The 13,865-nt window shown below is 40.6% G+C and overlaps 1 protein-coding gene across 1 annotated transcript in view; it reads left to right on the top strand.

Annotated features, from left to right (window-relative positions):
• LOC115122271 (synaptotagmin-C-like) overlaps positions 1-12,912 on the top strand; it is a 34,061-nt gene extending 21,149 nt beyond the window's left edge. Inside the window, exons 7-11 of the mRNA XM_029651467.2 lie at positions 2,023-2,143; positions 3,279-3,450; positions 7,725-7,854; positions 8,343-8,433; positions 8,897-12,912. Coding sequence (XP_029507327.2) covers positions 2,023-2,143; positions 3,279-3,450; positions 7,725-7,854; positions 8,343-8,429 — 510 coding nt within the window. The 3' untranslated portion in view covers positions 8,430-8,433; positions 8,897-12,912. The remainder of the gene's footprint in view (positions 1-2,022; positions 2,144-3,278; positions 3,451-7,724; positions 7,855-8,342; positions 8,434-8,896) is intronic.
• Positions 12,913-13,865: the final 953 nt, after the last annotated feature.

Raw genomic sequence — 13,865 nt, 5'->3', positions numbered from 1 at the left:
CACCACTATACCACCACTATGCCACCAATATACCACTATAATGCTACCACTATACCACCACTATAATGTCACCCATGTACCACCACTATGCCACTATAATGCCACCGCTATGCCACTATAATTATAATGCCACTATAATACCACCACTATAATGCCACTGCTATGCCACTATAATGCCATTGCTATGCCTTTATAATGTCGCCTCTATGCCACTATAATGCCACCATAATGCCACTATAATGCCACTGCTATGCCACTATAATGCCATTGCTATGCCTTCTCACCCCCCCCCTTGAAAGATTTAGATGCACTATTGTAAAGTGGCTGTTCCACTGGATGTCTTAAGGTGAACGCACCAATTTGTAAGTCGCTCTGGATAAGAGCGTCTGCTAAATGACTTAAATGTAAATGTTTATAATGTCGCCTCTATGCCACTATAATGCCACCGCTATGCCACTATAATGCCACTGCTATGCCATTGCTATGCCTTTATAATGTCGCCTCTATGCCACTATAATGCCATTGCTATGCCACTATAATGCCACCGCTATGCCACTATAATGCCATTGCTATGCCACCTCTATGCCACTATAATGCAATTTTTTTTTTTTTTTTTATTTTACCTTTATTTAACCAGGTAGGCTAGTTGAGAACAAGTTCTCATTTGCAACTGCGACCTGGCCAAGATAAAGCATAGTAGTGTGAACAGACAACACAGAGTTACACATGGAGTAAACAATTAACAAGTCAATAATACAGTAGTAAAAAGGAGAGTCTATATACATTGTGTGCAAAAGGCATGAGGAGGTAGGCGAATAATTACAATTTTGCAGATTAACACTGGAGTGATAAATGATCAGATGGTCATGTACAGGTAGAGATATTGGTGTGCAAAAGAGCAGAAAATAAAATAAATAAAAACAATATGGGGATGAGGTAGGTAAAAATGGGTGGGCTATTTACCGATAGACTATGTACAGCGGCAGCGATCGGTGTACGAAGGGCTATATAAATCTGCTCAGATAGCATATGTTTGAAGTTGGTGAGGGAGATAAAAGTCTCCAATTTCAGCGATTTTTGCAATTCGTTCCAGTCACAGGCAGCAGAGAACTGGAACGAAAGGCGGCTAAATGAGGTGTTGGCTTTAGGGATGATCAGTGAGATACACCTGCTGGAGCGCGTGTTACGGGTGGGTGTTGCCATCGTGACCAGTGAACTGAGATAAGGCGGAGCTTTACCTAGAATGGACTTGTAGATGACCTGGAGCCAGTGGGTCTGGCGACGAATATGTAGCGAGGGCCAGCCGATTAGAGCATACAGGTCGCAGTGGTGGGTGGTATAAGGTGTTTTAGTGACAAAACGGATGGCACTGTGATAAACTGCATCCAGTTTGCTGAGTAGAGTGTTGGAGGCAATTTTGTAGATGACATCGCCGAAGTCGAGGATCGGTAGGATAGTCAGTTTTACTAGGGTAAGTTTGGCGGCGTGAGTGAAGGAGGCTTTGTTGCGGAATAGAAAGCCGACATTGCTATGCCACTATAATACCACCGCTGTGCCACTATAATGCCACCTCTATGCCACTATAATGCCATTGCTATGCCACTATAATGCCACCACTATGCCACTATAATGCCACCGCTATGCCACTATACTGCCACTGCTATGCCACTATGCCACCACCATGACCACTGGCTGTGCCGAGTTAGGAGGAAGCAGGGGACAGTGTTTAAATAGCTTTTATCTTCTTGGGGACATTGAAAGATTGACATTTCATTACTGTACTGTGATGACAGTTGCCTTCAGTTTGAATATGCTGCCTGTTTAGATTGTGACACCTGTCATGTCTCTGTGGCAATTATCACTGATGGTTTAGCAAACCAAATGCAAGATGGTGGTCTCTTTTACAGACCCTCTGCTCTCAGCCTGTGGCTCTTTGGGTATTACTGGCTGAGTGTTTACCACACGTTTGCTGGGTTCCCTGTTTGAACCCTGACCTCTGACCTCTGTGTGTGTTTTGTACAGGAGAAGGCTGACCTGGGGGAGCTGAACTTCTCTCTGTGTTACCTGCCCACGGCAGGTCGGCTCACCGCGACTGTCATCAAGGCCACCAACCTCAAAGCCATGGACCTCACCGGCTTCTCAGGTGACTTACCTACTGACCACAGCACACTGACCGCAGCACACTGACAACAGCACACTGACAACAGCACACAACAGCACACTGACAACAGCACACTGACAACAGCACACTGTTCACGGCACTGGGGGTTGTCTCTTCTGTTAGAAACAGCCTGACAAGACTCACATCACACATTTTGTATTTAAACTATTATTTGAATGCAATTAGGCTGCATAAACAGATGGAGCAAACACATCAATTGACTGAATTCATGAATATTTTAATATTGATATGTTACATTCTGTAAATATTGCCCAAATAAATACTGTTCAACTGTTCCAAACACAATGAAGTGCCAAAAATCTGTTTTGTGGCAATGTTGGAAACACAAGCGGGCGGCAGGGTAGCCTAGTGGTTAGAGCGTTGGACTAGTAACCGGAAGGTTGCAAGTTCAAACCCCCAAGCTGACAAGGTGCTCCTAGGCCGTCATTGAAAATAAAAATTTGTTCTTAACTGACTTGCCTAGTTAAATAAAGGTAAAATAAAAATAAATAAACAAGCAAAAAAAAATCATAAACGTTGGAGTGCTAAAAACCGCAGCCAACAAACAACCAAATGCTTTAAACACAATCATGTCCTGACCTGATTGATGGCTGGGACTTAGGTAGCTGATGATGATTTAATTAATGAACGCCTAACTAAAGTAATTGAGTTATTAATCCTGCCTGTGAGGATGTGATGATCCTGCATTACCACGGTAACAGTTACTATACTGACGAAATGACACGCTAAATTATGAGGCCACACCGTTATTATTGCTTTTATGATTAGGAGATTATTAGAATGCCTAACGAAGGTATAAAACAATCCACCATAAAATCAAATGGTAACTCTCAGTGTTCTGTAAGTGCTACAATGGACTAGAGCGGCAGTTTGTATTCTGTGGTAATTGACGTGAATCCACCCGTTTGGCCTTAATCCGCCTCGTCCAAGGGGCCTTGATTTGGATGTCTTTTATGTGTTAAAGACAGATGCCTGGATGTGGGAGTATAATTTGTTAATAGCCTGCTCAAGGGTTGTCTCTTATCTTTGTCCCTCTCTTTTCTTTCTTCCCTTCTCTTCCTCTCTCTCTCTCCCTCCCTCTTTCTCCTTCTCTCAGACCCATACGTGAAGGCTTCTCTGATATGTGACGGCCGCAGACTAAAGAAGAGGAAGACCTCCATTAAGAAGAATACGTTGAACCCCACCTACAACGAGGCTCTAGTCTTTGACATCCCTCATGAGGACATCGACAGGGTGTCCATCATCATCGCTGTCATGGACTATGACTGGTAAGAAGAGACCTGGGCTGTTATTACTTTGTTATTACTGGACAATAGGAGTTTTATACGTTTGTGTGGGATGTGGATGTAATTGATACCATTATAATACTGACTATGTATTTGGATGGTTGCTGTTGTTAATTGTTATATGAGGGTAGGTCTGTTGTTAATTGTTAGATAAGGGTATGTCTGTTATTAATTGTTAGATAAGGGTATGTCTGTTATTAATTGTTAGATAAGGGTATGTCTGTTAATTGTTAGATAAGGGTAGGTCTGTTGTTAATTGTTAGATAAGGGTATGTCTGTTGTAAATAGTTAGATAAGGGTATGTCTGTTGTTAATTGTTAGATAAGGGTATGTCTGTTGTTAATTGTTAGAAGGGTATGTCTGTTGTTAATTGTTAGATAAGGGTATGTCTGTTAATTGTTAGATAAGGGTAGGTCTGTTGTTAATTGTTACATAAGGGTATGTCTGTTGTAAATAGTTAGATAAGGGTATGTCTGTTGTTAATTGTTAGATAAGGGTATGTCTGTTGTTAATTGTTAGATAAGGGTAGGTCTGTTGTTAATTGTTAGATAAGGGTATGTCTGTTGTTAATTGTTAGATAAGGGTATGTCTGTTGTTAATTGTTAGATAAGGGTATGTCTGTTAATTGTTAGATAAGGGTAGGTCTGTTGTTAATTGTTACATAAGGGTATGTCTGTTATTAATTGTTAGATAAGGGTATGTCTGTTAATTGTTAGATAAGGGTAGGTCTGTTGTTAATTGTTAGATAAGGGTATGTCTGTTGTCTGTTGTAAATAGTTAGATATAAGGGTATGTCTGTTGTTAATTGTTAGATAAGGGTATGTCTGTTGTTAATTGTTAGAAGGGTATGTCTGTTGTTAATTGTTAGATAAGGGTATGTCTGTTAATTGTTAGAATTGTTAATAAGGGTAATTGGTCTGTTGTTAATTGTTACATAAGGGTATGTCTGTTGTAAATAGTTAGATAAAGGTATGTCTGTTGTTAATTGTTAGATAAGGGTATGTCTGTTGTTAATTGTTAGATAAGGGTAGGTCTGTTGTTAATTGTTAGATAAGGGTATGTCTGTTGTTAATTGTTAGATAAGGGTATGTCTGTTGTTAATTGTTAGAAGGGTATGTCTGTTGTTAATTGTCTGTTGTTAATTGATAAGGGTATGTCTGTTAATTGTTAGATAAGGGTATGTCTGTTGTTAATTGTTAGATAAGGGTATGTCTGTTGTTAATTGTTAGAAGGGTATGTCTGTTGTTAATTGTTAGATAAGGGTATGTCTGTTAATTAATTGTTAGATAAGGGTATGTCTGTTGTTAAGATAAGGGTATGTCTGTTGTTAATTGTTAGATAAGGGTATGTCTGTTGTTAATTGTTAGATAAGGGTATGTCTGTTGTTAATTGTTAATTGATAAGGTTAATTGTTAGATAAGGGTATGTCTGTTGTTAATTGTTAGATAAGGGTATGTCTGTTGTTAATTGTTAGATAAGGGTATGTCTGTTGTTAATTGTTAGATAAGGGTATGTCTGTTGTTAATTGTTAGATGAGGGTATGTCTGTTGTTAATTGTTAGATAAGGGTATGTCTGTTAGATTAATTGTTAATTGTTAGATAAGGGTATGTCTGTTGTTAATTGTTAGATAAGGGTATGTCTGTTGTTAATTGTTAGATAAGGGTCTGTGTCTTGTTAGATAAGGGTAAATTGTTAGATAAGTCTGTTGTATGTCTGTTGTTAATTGTTAGATAAGGGTATGTCTGTTAATTGTTAATTCTGTTAGATAAGGGTATGTCTGTTGTTAATTGTTAGATAAGGGTATGTCTGTTGTTAATTGTTAGATGAGGGTATGTCTGTTGTTAATTGTTAGATGAGTCTGTTGTTAATTGTTAGATAAGTCTCTGTTGTTAATTTAGAAGTTAGATAAGGGTATGTCTGTTGTTAATTGTTAGATAAGGGTATGTCTGTTGTTAATTGTTAGATAAGTTAGGTATGTCTGTTGTTAATTGTTAGATAAGGGTATGTCTGTTGTTAATTGTTAGAAGGGGGTATGTCTGTTGTTAATTGTTAGATAAGATAAATTGTTAGATAAGGGTATGTCTGTTGTTAATTGTTAGATAAGGGTATGTCTGTTGTTAATTGTTAGATAAGGGTATGTCTGTTGTTAATTGTTAGATGAGGGTATGTCTGTTGTTAATTGTTAGATAAGGGTAGGTCTGTTGTTGGTAGTTATTATTTTTATGGTGTGTAGCAAAGTTATTATAGCAAACTTAAACAAAAACGAATTAAGACTAATCATCACTCAAAATAATTAACAAACTCGTTTGAAAAATGAAAACTGTACTGCCTCCAAAACTAAATAAAATAAAAACCATCATGAATTATGTTTTTAGGGGGCAAAAATCAAACAGGGTTTTCAAGCTAAACTAATGATTGGTTGACAATAGAGCCTCCCACAATGCAGGTGATGACTGCAGGATGAAGTTGGTGAAGAGCAACTGCAGAAAGTTGCAGTCGACTGCAGTCCAAACTTCATGACCTTTGATCATATGATTTTTGTAAAGTTCATGTAATTGACATGTAGGCTCCCGTCTGACAATTTTTATCACCAGAATGCAACACCTTAAAAGGCGGTAACCAACGATGGAGCTTCAACGCTCCTGGTTGTTGTGGAAATTGACCCACCACTACTGTTTACTTTGTGCATCTACGTCATCTCCCTGAGTCTACCTTTAAACCTAACCTAACCTATGACCTGACCCATCACCTTATGCATTACTGCCCCACAGTGGCAAGAAGTGACATTCCAAAAAACACAAAAACTTTATGCTTGTTTTTATAAAAAGTAAATAAAAAATTAGGTAAAGTAGATCTGAAACCTAACTGAAACAAAACTGAATTTCGAATAAAAATCTTAAAACTAATAGGAATATAAACAATAATAACCTTGTAGTTAGCACTCTGTTACGTTGATAGACATTGTTATTGGGTTGGTGTGTATTTAGTACTGGATCATGTGTAACGTATGTTGATGGTGGTTATTATTTGGTTGGTGAGTAGTTAGCACTGTGTGGGTCTATTACGTTGATAGATGTTGGTGTGTAGTAGGATGGGTCATTCTGTTACCTTCAAATAACTGTCCAGTGTTAAATATGACCTATTATTACTTACAATATGAGTGAAATAGTTTTCCTTCCAATTTAAAAAAAAATGATGTATGTTAAGAAGCTTTTCTGTGTTGGAATAGTGTGGGCGTACCCCAACAGAATGATGTGGGCGTATACCGGTCGTTAAAAATATCCTCCTCTAGACCGCTGATTGGCCAGCTCATCCTCCTCAAGAGTATGACACCATACTCTATGAGGAAGTAGCAAGCATTTTGAAACGGTCTGTATGAGATACAAGTTTGTGGTGTTTTTTCTCAATTCATGCTTTGGCCACTAATACGAGTACAAGATGAATAAACACAATTATTTGGGTATGAGTTAGCAGAATATGAACTTTGAAAAGTGTAATTTTCACTGGACAGTTACTTTAATAGACATTGTTGTGTACTAGCATGGGTCAGTCTAAAACATTGATAGACGTTATTTGGTTGGTGTGTAGTTAGTACTATGTGGGTCTGTACCGTTGATAGACGTTGTTATTTGGTTGGTGTGTAGCAGTGGTCTGTTGAACACATAGCTGATTGTCCCTGTGAGTCAGACTCCTGGTGGATTCCTCCTGTTTTACATGAGGATGGGCGCCTCATGAATAAACATGGTTTATGCTAATGCTAATGGAAATAGTGTCTGGTGGTGAGACACTGTGTAACCATGCCAGTGTTTCTCTATCTGGCACTAACACCCTCCATCATCACACCATCGCCTGGCTGGTGTGTGTTTGTGTTTTCTTTATCTATTATTAAACCCATGTTGTAGGTTATAGTATCTCTATAGTTCTGTGTGTGTGTGTGTTTGTGTGTGCGTTATCTTTTATGCATTTAAAACCCAGGTTATAGCATCTCTATAGTTCGATGCTTGTGTGTGTGCATGCATGCGTGTGTTTGTGTGTGTGCATGCATGCGTGTGTTTATGTATGATATGAATGTGCTCTCCATTTGTATTGAAACCTTTGTACGGTCTCTGTATATTGTGCGCTCACTATAGAATATCCAACCTCTGTGGCCGCATTCATTTTCCCAGCATTCAAGGTTGATAAATGAGGCCTACTTTGCCTGTTGATCAGTCTCCCCCCCCCCCCCTCTCTCTGTACCTGGCTGTGTGTTGGTCAGTATTGGTCATAATGAGGTCATAGGAATGTGTCGTGTGGGCAGTGACGCTGACGGTCCTGGGAGGGAGCACTGGACTGCCATGTTGGCCAACCCCCGCAAGCCCATAGACCACTGGCACCAGCTCGTCGAGGTAATTATGTGCATGATGTGGTGTGTGTGTGTGTGTGTGTGTGTGTGTGTGTGTGTGTGTGTGTGTGTGTGAGTGCATGACTACAGTGCTTTTTTGTGCAGGCCTGTGCTCTCATTCTATTTTCCTACTTCATGTATGTAATTGTACTTGACCTTCTTTCCCCCTGTTCAAACTAGTCTTTGTTTTTCTGTAAGTGACCACACAGTAGTCTGGGGGCCGTTTGTATCAAGCATCTCAGTGTTGGAGTGATGTTTTTCCTTTTAGATCACATTGAATAAGATGAAACGGACACCAGGGGGGACCTGATCCTAGATCAGTACTCCTACTCTGAGATGCTTGAAACATACTGTACAACAACTGGTCTGTCTATTCAACCACTCACCATATTTTTTATTAGTAATGAAATATCTATTTTAGCATACATTTACCTTTGTTATCTACAGTGTCTGTGTTGGTGATACTAACTCTGCTTTAATATATTTCTCCAGGAAAAACTTGTGGCCTCATTTGTGTCAAAGAGTCCCGCAGCCTCTCCCAAGCCTCACATCGTGGTGGACAGTCCTCACTCTGAGTAGAACTGTGAGTAGAACTCTTGGTTCAATGCTCTCACATGTAGTGCCAGGACCAGTGTTGGAGTCCTTTCCATTTCAATTCAGATAAATTAGTTGTATGATTTAGAAAACATCGTCATTACAAAGGACGGGCAATTTCTGCTTCATGAATTAGATTGAATTGATTTCCTGCATTGCCTTTATTGAAGTGGACCCCAACCCTGACACACAATTTTTCAATATTCCATAGCTTTCTGTGGAGGGACCTATATAACCACAGCTTTGTGATTATAATCTTGGTGAATGTGATCCAGCTGAGACTCAGAGGCTGTTAGATTAACGAGCTGTGAGGCAAGAGTATCTGTACCATCTAGATGTTATGTACCCCACCCCCTGACTTACTGTACTCTAAGTTTCTGTTCTATGTTATGTATCTTCTCACCTGCACTGTCTCTCCTGCTTTATCTCTCTCTTTTTCCTCTTCTCCCCAGGTTATTATCATCTTTCCAGTTCCAGACTTTCTTTCTGCTCATCTGTGAATAATTCTCTCCATCAAACAAAGAGAGATAAGGAGACACATCGACTGCTACTGCTGTTCTACTGCTACTGCTGAATATTCCAACTCCTGTCCTGTCGCAACGAAGCACAGGAATACAGAATCTACACTCTATACAAGCAACACTTAGAACTCTGACACACACACGCACGCACGCACACACACACACACACACACACACACACACACACACACACACACACACACACACACACACACACACACACACACACACACACACACACACACACACACACACACACACACACACACACACACACACACACACACAGTGCTTCAGGTTAGTGCCAGTAATTCATCCAGGAGGAGTGTGATGATGCACATTTCTCCCTCCAATCAAACCTGGGCCTAAGGTTTCTGCTCTGTATGGACTTCAAAAGACAAACCGTGCCAATGCTTTACTTTAGGCCATTAGTATACAAGTGTAGGAGTTAGGAAACATCCATGTAGTGTTTCCAGCAGGACAAACATCAGTTGTGGAGACTCTAGTGGTTTGGGCCTACTGTATCTGGGCTTTTCTGGCTTCTTTTAGCTGGAGGAAGGAACCTTTGCCAGTCGTTATTATTGATGTCAGGGGAGGGAGAAATGTGGATGAACCCATCTGCTGAAGCATGTTACGTAACCTTGAAATGTGTCCCTTCGCCTCATTATTTTGTCACCTTCTTCATGGTGCTCATTAATGTGAATTTGCTTTTATTTTTCTATTTGTTTAGTTTTGGGGGTTTGTGTAATATAATCATCCAGAAAGGAATTTATCCATACCATTTTTTTACGATCCACTAAGGATGTGACTGTGAGTACTCGAAGACCTGAAATATTTGAGCGCCTTGGGATGTTACAGGAATAGTGTTCCCCTGTTTGGACATACTGGCAGACTTTACCCCAGAGGACTCTACAGGGGAACTGTGATGAGGACGGACCTGCTCGGCTTGGAGTGCACTTACTGGAAATGTATCCTACAGGGAAGGATTTCACCATTATATGGAATTTTTCTATCATTCCAAGATTTTGTTTTTCGGAAAGACATTATTTAATTTGAAAAGATAAGAATTGTCTGCAGTCCATCATGTCTCCGACTGGACGACAACGTTAGAAGGACACACGCATTTGTGTTGCTTTGATTTGTGTGTATTTCTGTGTTTGTGTGTGTGTGTTTTGTATTCGTGTGCGTCTGTGTGTGTATGCCTGTGTGTTTGTGTGTGTCACTGTGACCTTCTGTGTGACACGTTTCTGTGCTCATGACGTCCCTATCTTCTACCTGTCCTCGCGGCCCCACACCATTCCTAGCATCCACAGACTGAAACTCCTGTCTTTGAACAAAATGTGTCTTCTGTCCTGTGTGTCTTAGAGGAACCATTTGTTGTAGGACCCATTGCACTTGGTGGGGAGTGGGATACTTATGATCCCTGAAGAACAGTCGGTCTCTGACAGAGATTAGAGTGTATCGTGTGTGTTGTTTCCCAGATCAGCTGTCAGTCACTCAAAAGTGCCCCCCCCCTGCCTGATCTATGTAACTGTGTTGGTTGTGTACTACTTTTAGTAAATGTGTACTGTGTGTCTGAGGGGAAACCAGTTGGCACCGTGATGTTAGATACGTTTTGATTACTTGAGGTAGAATTTTTGGGCTGAGTAATGACTCTTTTATGTCCCCTAGCAGTCCCTCCAAACGGGGAGACAGAGAGGGGGTAGCCATGTCCTTTATCTTTTGTGAAATACGATGAACCCCTGTTTACGCTCTGCACTTCCTCTTTAAGCACCATGTGGCTACTGCCATGGGATAACCATGTCTACCACCACTTCTGCTACTATAACCTCAACTAACAGTTAGCACTACTAATGCTATGGCTGCCATTTCCCCTTAAACGCATTCAGGGGGATCCAGTTACTATTCCAACTTCAGGCCAAGGAAGTGCAGGGATGCTTACTGGTATGCTTGGTATGTACACAGATTAAAGCCGTATATCCCATATCATAGCCAGAAGTTTTCCATCTGGAACTGTATGTCTGCTCAGGTTGTTCTGGGAGGTCATTGATCTGCCTGTATAAGTAGATACTATAGTACTGTATAGTACTATATCTACTTATACAGTACTGTATAAGTAGATACTCTCTCTTTTTCTCTCCCTCTCTCTCTCTCTCTCTAAATATACCTTTCTCTTGCCCCTTAATCTCTTTCTATACCTCACTCTCTTTTTCTCTCCCTCTCTCTCTCTCTCTTTTTCTCTCCCTCTCTCTCTCTCTAAATATACCTTTCTCTTGCCCCTTTATCTCTTTCTATACCTCACTTTCCTTTTCTCTCCCTCTCTCTCTAAATATACATTTCTCTTGCCCCTTTATCTCTTTCTAAACCTCACTCTCTTTTTCTCTCCCTCTCTCTCTCTCTCTCTTTTTCTCTCCCTCTCTCTCTCTAAATATACCTTTCTCTTGCCCCTTTATCTCTTTCTAAACCTCACTCTCTTTTTCTCTCCCTCTCTCTCTCTCTCTTTCTCTCCCTCTCTCTCTCTCTCTCTCTAAATATACCTTTCTCTTGCTCCTTTATCTCTTTCTATGCCTGCCTGCAGCTCTCTGCCTCTCTCTCTCTCTCAATATTCCTTTCTCTTGCCCCTTTATCTCTTTCTATGCCTGCCTGCAGCTCTCTGCCTCTCTCTCTCTCTCAATATACCTTTCTCTTGCCCCTTTATCTCTTTCTATGCCTGCCTGCCGCTCTCTCTCTCTCTCTCTCTCTCTAAATATACCTTTCTCTTGCCCCTTTATCTCTTTCTATGCCTGCCTGCAGCTCTCTGCCTCTCTCTCTCTCTCAATATACCTTTCTCTTGCCCTATTATCTCTTTCTATGCCTGCCTGCCGCTCTCTCTCTCTCTCTCTCTCTCTCTCTCTCTAAATATACCTTTCTCTTGCCCCTTTATCTCTTTCTATGCCTGCCTGCAGCTCTCTGCCTCTCTCTCTCTCAATATACCTTTCTCTTGCCCTATTATCTCTTTCTATGCCTGCCTGCCGCTCTCTCGCTCTCTCTCTCTCCCTCTCTCTCTCTCTTTTTCTCTCCCTCTCTCTCTTTTTCTCTCCCTCTCTCTCTCTCTCTCTAAATATACCTTTCTCTTGCCCTATTATCTCTTTCTATGCCTGCCTGCCACTCTCTCTCTCTCTCTCTCTCTCTCTCTCTCTCTCTCTCTCTCTCTCAATATACCTTTCTCTTGCCCTTTTATCTCTTTCTATACCTGTCTCTCGCTCTCCTTTTATCTCTTTCTATACCTGTCTCTCGCTCTCCTTTTATCTCTTTCTATACCTGTCTCTCGCTCTCTTTGATTGCTTGTTCTCCCACTCTATTTCTGAAAACTCCCCTTTCCCCACTTCCCTCTCTCTCCACACAGCCATTCACCCCCTCTCTCCGCCTCCCTCCATCTTGCCCGCTCTCTCTGTGTGTAGGACTCCTCTCTCCTCTGTCTCTCTCAGTGTTAGTGCAGTTCTGAATGGACATGGGGAAACATGTGTGCATGCTTATATTAACATGAATGATGTCAACTTGATGCAATGAAAATTAAATAAGTGATGCTTTAAGCAAAACCTGACAATGAACTTGATATTAATACTACTAATGATGAAAATGGAGACCTAGCAATCGTTATCTCTGTAATCAAAACAATGATGATAAATAACATTGTTTATCCTGTATGTCTTCATTAAATAGTTATTCCTGATTTAATTTTTGATTCCTTAAAACAAATATAATTTCTTCAGACGTTTCCTTTTTATATGGGTTAAACGGATAAATAGACATTTGAACAGAAGTGAGACATTCAGTCAGGATGCTTGTTTCAGCCAGAGAACTAGGGGGAGGAGGGTGAAGAGGAAGATGATGTAGGTGAATGTGTGGGAGATGGTGTGGCTGAAGCAATGATCATGGAAATAAAGGATATGTATCATCCAGCCTCATTCTGTGTGTTTGTTTATTAATCACTGTGTGTGAAGTAGGTGTGTGTGTGTGTGCATGCCTTGTGTATTATGTACATATACAGTAGCCTACACACACACTGGACCTATATATATAGAAGGGGCAAAAAAGTATTTAGTCAACCACCAATTGTGCAAGTTCTCCCACTTAAAAAGATGAGAGAGGCCTGTAATTTTCATCATAGGTACACTTTAACTATGACAGACAAAATGAGAAAAAAAATCCAGAAAATCACATTGTAGGATTTTTTATGAATTTATTTGCAAATTATGGTGGAAAATAAGTATTTGGTCAATAACAAAAGTTTATCTCAATACTTTGTTATATACGATTTGTTGGCAATGACAGAGGTCAAACATTTTCAGTAAGTCTTCACAAGGTTTTCACACACTGTTGCTGGTATTTTGGCCCATTCCTCCATGCAGATCTCCTCTAGAGCAGTGATGTTTTGGGGCTGTTGCTGGGCAACACGGACATTCAACTCCCTCCAAAGATTTTCTATGGGGTTGAGATCTGGAGACTGGCTAGGCCACTCCAGGACCTTGAAATGCTTCTTACGAAGCCACTCCTTTGTTGCCCGGGCGGTGTGTTTGGGATCATTGTCATGCTGAATGTCCCAGCCATGTTTCATCTTCAATACCATTGCTGATGGAAGGAGGTTTTCACTCAAAATCTCACGATACATGGCCCCATTCATTCTTTCCTTTACACGGATCAGTCGTCCTGGTCCCTTTGCAGAAAAGCAGCCCCAAAGCATGATGTTTCCACCCTCATGCTTCACAGTAGGTATGGTGTTCTTTGGATGAAACTCAGCATTCTTTGTCCTCCAAACACGACGAGTTGAGTTTTTACCAAAAAGTTATATTTTGGTTTCATCTGACCATATGACATTCTCCCAATCTTCTTCTGGATCATCCAAATGCTCTCTAGCAAA

Source organism: Oncorhynchus nerka, linkage group LG26 (genome assembly GCF_034236695.1).
Source record: "Oncorhynchus nerka isolate Pitt River linkage group LG26, Oner_Uvic_2.0, whole genome shotgun sequence".
NCBI lineage: Eukaryota > Metazoa > Chordata > Actinopteri > Salmoniformes > Salmonidae > Oncorhynchus > Oncorhynchus nerka.
Note: the sequence above shows the minus strand (reverse complement) of the source record. Positions and strands in the feature narration are given on the sequence as shown.